General features: G+C 32.9%; 1 protein-coding gene across 1 annotated transcript; it reads right to left on the bottom strand.

The window, feature by feature from the left end:
• Window positions 1-4,268: 4,268 nt before the first annotated feature.
• On the bottom strand, window positions 4,269-6,110 carry LOC113783670. The gene is made up of 2 exons (XM_027329873.1): window positions 6,025-6,110; window positions 4,269-4,960 (listed from the first exon to the last, which is right to left on the bottom strand). Exon 2 carries the CDS (start codon window positions 4,906-4,908, stop codon window positions 4,453-4,455), a length of 456 nt encoding a protein of 151 aa, XP_027185674.1. The 5' UTR covers window positions 4,909-4,960; window positions 6,025-6,110; the 3' UTR covers window positions 4,269-4,452.
• Between the last annotated feature and the right edge of the window lie 691 nt (window positions 6,111-6,801).

Below are 6,801 nucleotides of genomic sequence, written 5' to 3' on the forward strand. Positions count from 1 at the left end.
AATCTTCACTTTCTAGAAAACCTTTCAATTTCTTCTAATTGGTCGTTGGTTACAAAACAGAACAACTTAGTTTGAAGTTGAATACAAAGATTGAGTCGATCCACAATTAATACTCTATTTCTCCTTCCAAAGAAAAAAATATGCCACTCTTTAGATGCTTATCACGAAAGTGACGAAACGCAATTAAGAGAAGTGGACATGTATGGGCAAGGAGATGCCACATGAAAGAAAGAAATTTTTAAATGAATTTTTTATTTCTTGATAAACTATGTGTTAAATATTGTAATTAGTGAATGATTTCTACTTTATTTTATTCCGTGAAAATTGGATTTGATTCCACGTGTAAGTCAATTTTTGTTATTTTCAGATTTTTAGATTCATATATTCAACTACCACCAGTGGTAGCTGAGCTGCCCAACAATAAAACTTTTTGACTCAATTGTTGCGTCCGGTTTCCGTTTAATTACTCAAACATAAGTCGCCAAACCGTGAAAAACTTTGAAATAAGATTCTGCCAACCCCAATCATTATTAAATTCTTTTTTTAATCATTTTGAAATTCTAATTTAAGGACATTAAGACTATTTATTTGAGCTTAGCCAATGAGACACAGTGGTCTAGAGATGGGGAAAAAACCAAAAATAAGGTGTGACAAGTACTCTCTTTTTTTTTTTTTTTTGTCGACATAGGGGTGTCCTAGCTTTCGGCCCGACTAATCCCCTGCGACGCGAGAGGAGAGGTCCATTCCTTCTGAATACATTAACCCTGGGACTCGAATCGTGGCTGCCATATCTTAAATCTTAATGAGGAGCAACGGACCACTTGAGCTACCCTAGGTTGGGCAGGTGCGACAAGTACTCATGATAGGTGCGACAAGTACTCATGATATCAATCAAATGACTTCTCCTATGTTTAATCACTTTTTCTATTTAAACTCACATTTTAAAATTTTTAGGAAATAGAGAGGACTCCAAATATTAAAAAGTTGTGTCTCCTATAAACAAGGAGAAAGTCAAGGGAAGTTGAATCATATTTTGGATGCCATATTCATATATGATTATAATTTAATAATTTCTTATCATATTATTCAATAATTTAAACTCCTAAAAGCATCTAAGCGTAAGACTGATATATCTTTTTATACATCTAATGGTGAATTGATACTTATAGATACAGTATCCAAAACATAACGTAGAACTCCCTAAAAGGGGTCAAAGGTGAGGGTTTGAGAGTTATAGGTCACATCACCTAACAAATGTTATTAATAGAGATGAAGTTCGAAATTTTTTTTTTTTTTCCCTTTGAAAGATTCCAAACTAAATCAAGTTGAGGGTGATTTGGGCTTTGTTTATCTGATCTGAAAAGACTATGGGCCGATGTAATTGGGGGCTCATCCAGATGGGTGGTCTGACTTTTAAATGTTAATGTTAAAACCAAATGGGCTATACTAGTCTCCCTTTTTCTTTTTTTTTTGGTTTTGCTTTTGTCATTGTTTTCTCAACGGTTCTATTCTGGAGTCTCATTCGTAATTTGACGGATATTAGACATTAGATTTTTGGGACTAAAAATCGATATTAATTCACATGTCATTAGCATTTTTTAAATTTCTTCAAAGTCAACTTCATTTTTGTCTTTCTGATGGAGATAATGCTAAAACCTTGACACATTGAAGAAGCAAGAATTGTTCCCCTGCTGCCTCTGTTGGCATATTAAATCAATTAAATCAAGGTTAAAAAATAGAAATTTTTATATTATTATTTAGTTATGCTTTAGTTAATCTAAGGTTTTAGTAATTCTATTTGAGTCAAGTTATGTTAATTTTATTATATAAAAATTGATATTTCATAAAGTAATTTATTGTGGTTGTCAAAACTTGTTTACCAAGTCATTTAGTCTATAAATAGGAGATCTAATTATTGTCATCACTTGAGAAAAATGAAATTTGATAGCCTTATTATTAGAATGTGTGATTAATATATTATTGTTGGCATTATTTATTTTCTCCTACACATAGGTATATGTGTATAAATTGCCTTCTCATATGCATTGATTTTATGAAATTTATCTCTTATAGCTTTTTGGTAGAATTTTTTGGTTTCTAAATATGGTATCAGAACCCTATGTTCAAGAAATTTAATCCTGGAGTGCCTTGAACATTGAAGAATTGTCCCAACTACGAGGTTAGTTTTGGATATTTTTCATAAGAATTGTTGTGAAGAAATCAGTTGATCAAGTTGGACCACAAGATTGGTCATATGGTATCTACTTGGTGAAAATTGGACCATAAGATTGTTCCAGAAGAATTGTCAGATTGATAGTGGGTGTAAAGACAAAGATCGGAGAAAAGGCCTAACAATTGGGTTGTGATTATTAAAATCACAAAGTGATAAGTTGTGAATAAATTGACATCAAATTATGCTCCGAAAATAGTTTTATCCGAGTGCGTGGATTATTGCAATGAGAATAGGGTTTGAAGATGAAGAACTAGTACAGAGTGATCTTAGAATTTGCAAGAGAGATTATTGATAGTAATGGTGGTGAGACTGATCCAAGACAGAACTTGATTTAAGGGAGACAATATTTACATATTAAATCAATTAAATCAAGGTTCAAATATAGAAATTTTTGTATTATTATTTAGCTATGGTTTAGTCAATTTAAAGTTTTAGTAATTCTATTAATTCTATTCTAGTCAAGTTATGATAGTTTTATTATTTAGAAATTGATATTTTATAAGATAATTTATTCTGATTGTCAAGACTTATTTGCCAAATTATCTAGTCTATAAATAAGAAGTCTTATTATTGTCATCATTTGCAAAGAATGAAATTTGATAGCCTTGTTATTATGACGTGTGATTAATATATTATTATTGTATTATTCATCTTCCCCCACAATATATATATATATATATATATATATATGAGTGTAAATTACCTCTCCATACATATTGGTTTTGTATAAATTTATCTCCTATATATATATTTGTATGAATTTTTTTTTGGGGTTCTACAGCCTCAATATTTCTCCATGCTCATCTAGTTTCCTCACAAGATAATTAATAATAGTAGCCATCTGCATCGTATTTTCTCATTGAATTCCTCTAATTAACTACGTGTTCACCACTATAAGCAAAAGAAAATTGACTTTGAAATGCCTATATCCATAGATTAAATCCTATATGCACTGACACTGCATATATCAATATCATTACCAATGGATGCATGATACAAATTTAAAATTTGAATTTCAAGTTCAATTTTACATTAGTTGTCATTTATTCAAAACTAACAATATATATAAAAGTTTTTTTATGGGCTTTATGGATCAAATTAGATAATTATATAGAAAAATGATGAAAGTGGAGTAGAATTCGTGGGAGTTTGTGTAAAAAAGCTGTAGTTAGTGGATAACTAAATAAATAATTACTTTTTGATTCAAACAACTATCTGTTGATTGTGGAGATTTTTTTGGAATAAATTGGGACAAATTTACCCTTATAATTTAGGGATATATTAGAAATTTTAAAAATGACACGATGTATTTACACCACACAATAACGTTCTCCCTTTATATATTGTATAGATTAAATTAAACTAATCCCAAATTCATTCATTAGATCTAGGACTTTCACTCTTTTAAATTACCAATGACCATTAGTTATGCACATGACTTCAATCAATAAATGTTAAGATGGCCTAAAAAAAAGAAGTTTCAACAACATGGATATTTCTTTTGCATAAATTCAATGCAAAGAAATTTCATCACCTCAACTTTTAATTTTCAACATTTTGCATCAAGTTTCAACAACATGGATATTTCTTTTGCATAAATTCAATGCAAAGAAATTTCATCACCTCAACTTTTAATTTTCAACATTTTGCATCATTTCACGTTAACACCTAAACTTGATGGATAGCCATTCACAATTCCTATCGATTTTAGACCAAAAGGTAAAATTGGGGAAGTTCATTGCACGTTTACTGGACTACAATTGAAAAGAAATTTTATCGAAGTATGTAATTGAATATTTAAGATGATGACAAGTAAAGGCAAAATGCTTTGGTGTTTGAAGAATAAATTATTTCAGAAGTTTCTATTTTCTTTGAAAAAGAAAAGGTTAAAAGCAGCTCAATAATTGTTAATTCATTTTACTAGACATGAAATCATTTTATAGCGTGCATTGATTAAAATGGATAAATCAATCTGTAAAAGATACTTCTACCTATCACTGAACTGAAAGTTTCAAAAAAGAGGCAAATAGGACCATACCATAAAATTCAAGAACTTGTGGATTAATACGGGGATGAAGAATTGAAGATCTAGTTGCACAATAGTCCACGGTAACGTAAATGCAACAGGTAAGATCAAGAACAGATACATCATCTTCACACCAAATTCACTAAATTACTACTACCTATACCACTACCAAGGGCCATGGGGTTAACTGGAATTAATTGATAGGTGAATCACTACCAGGATTAGTTGCTCGACGGACAGCAGTCCAAATCTGAGCAGCGGCAGATGCAAAGCCCTGAAGAAGGGTACCAGAGGCCACCCCAATGGCAAGGCTTTGCGGGTAGCCAGGCTTAGAGTCGACCTTCATGTCAAGTTGAAGAAGGCGGGCATTGATGACGTCCAGCTTTCTAGAGATATCGGAGGAGGGACCTTGTTTATTGCTTTTGCCTTTACCAGCACCAGAAGAAGAGAGCATCATCCTGAAAAGTGCATTCTGGAGATCCTCAATAACTTTGAAGGAGGCTTCTTGGGTGTCCAAGCCTTGAGACTCATAGTGAGATACAAGCTCTCTAGGGCTGGGTAGCTTCCGCTTCACCTGTTTCTTGTTTTGGGATTCAGAGTCCTCATTACTGGGAAATGTGTCCTTCGAGTTGCTGATAGATTGCTGCATTCTCCCTTTAACTTATCTATCCCCTTAATTCAGAACTCCCTCGCTTCACAGCCTGGTGGGCAAAAGCAGGACAAAAGTATATCACAACAGTTTGAACGAACTCTCTTCCTGCTACATAGTCACTAATTTGATTTTTATCTTTCCAAGGCATATAAGTATGGCACCATAACAGCACAATCCAAATGGAAAGCATTCCTCTAGTATGCATTCCTCTAGTACTAATAGCCCTAATATAGTTTAAGACTTCTTTAAGAAGTAAAGATTAAGGTACGATTCTGGTACATAACCCAATTGAATTCTGTGACACTTCCCAGTCTCATTAGGCACCAAATCCATACTAGCATATTTATGTTCTGTCCCTCCCTACCTCGAAACAGACTACTTCAAACGTCTGTAGGTATTTTCCCCCATTTCAGCGCGCACACACCCCCATCCCCCCTTTTTCTTTTTCTAGCTCTTGACTTTCCTGAACAAGAACATCACTGCATAGTTTTAACTCCAAAAAAGGAGAAAAGAAGATACTCAACTAGTGACAAAATTCCTAAAATTGAGAAATGATTTGATTAGTAGTCACCGTAAATGCTCATCTCATCTAGTAATGTCACGGGGTTGTACACCGTAGATGGAAGATCATGACCCTATCCCTTTTTTCTTATGAATGCTCATCAAAAAACTAACATAGACATTCCCCTGTTCAAGACCAACGATGCAACTATGAACTGACATTTGACTGCATTAAAAGGATATTATTTGTTCCACTCATTTTTCCATCATCACAGTATGAGCATCAGTAGGCAAGTGTGGGATGTCAAACGACTCCTCACTGTCTATTCTCTGTTCACCGGCAGCTGGCCCATCACCATTCAACCTCACACGGGCACGCGCTCACAGCAGGGTAATCAAAAAGCCACATACACTTGACGTTCTGGGCTAGGCATTTTAACAAACAGATAGAGGGCATACATATATTTTAACGTACCGAAGTCCCAAATATTTCAGATTTTCGGATTGACAATATAAGCCCTATAGATTTCACCAAGAAAGGACCAAAGATAGAATTCACAAACATTCACGAAGATACATATCCGGAAATACTATTAGTATGTGAAGACTTACAGGTGGCTCCGTTCAACTTTGCTTCCCTCCGTCTCCTTTTTTGAATAGGCGAGCTTTAGGAAAAGGACGAATTGAGGGGTTGAGATTATAGGGATAGGATAATCCACGTTTTCCCATTTTTTTGTGGCTTCTTTATAAAATAATGCATAAAAATATAGATAGGCAATTTATTTACAATATGTGCGATTTATCCAAATTTTAATAACTTGTAAAAGTTACCTCATGAAAATTATGTGTTTTATGCTTAATAGCCGAAGAAGTTTAGATTTAGTAGCTAAAGTTGAAATTCTAAAATTTAGAGAATTTAGATTTAAATTTTCTTTTTCCCTGTAACAAAAAAAAGTGATTATGGTTATTTACCATTATCCTAGCTAATTAATGCCTCAAAGTTAGGACTGAGTTTAAAAAAGTGGAAAATATTATAAAACTAATAAAATAACAAGATGTGGGGTAAAATAAAATAGAGAGAAGCCAATAAAAGTAGAGAACTATTCTTTTTTCTATTCAAAACCATCAAGAAGATTACCGAGAGATGTTCAAATCACCTCTCACCTCTATTCTCTATTTATAGAGAACACTTGAATAAAATGAAAAGATTAACCTTTAAATATAAGAGATGTTACAAAATTGATTGTATAGGAAAATCAAACCGTCATCTATACCAATTCTTTTATCTTTGAGGGAATTCAATAGGCATAAGGAAGCTTAATAAACAGATGAGAGTTTAATGGACATTCAGTCCCATTTAATTGTTTAATAACACTCCCTCTTGAATGT

The sequence above is a fragment of the Coffea eugenioides genome, chromosome 9 (assembly GCF_003713205.1).
Source record: "Coffea eugenioides isolate CCC68of chromosome 9, Ceug_1.0, whole genome shotgun sequence".
In the NCBI taxonomy this organism is placed as follows: domain Eukaryota; kingdom Viridiplantae; phylum Streptophyta; class Magnoliopsida; order Gentianales; family Rubiaceae; genus Coffea; species Coffea eugenioides.

Excerpts from the sequence above, each read along its gene's own strand:
- LOC113783670 (XM_027329873.1), bottom strand. The coding sequence starts at position 4,908 with ATGCAGCAATCTATCAGCAACTCGAAGGACACATTTCCCAGTAATGAG.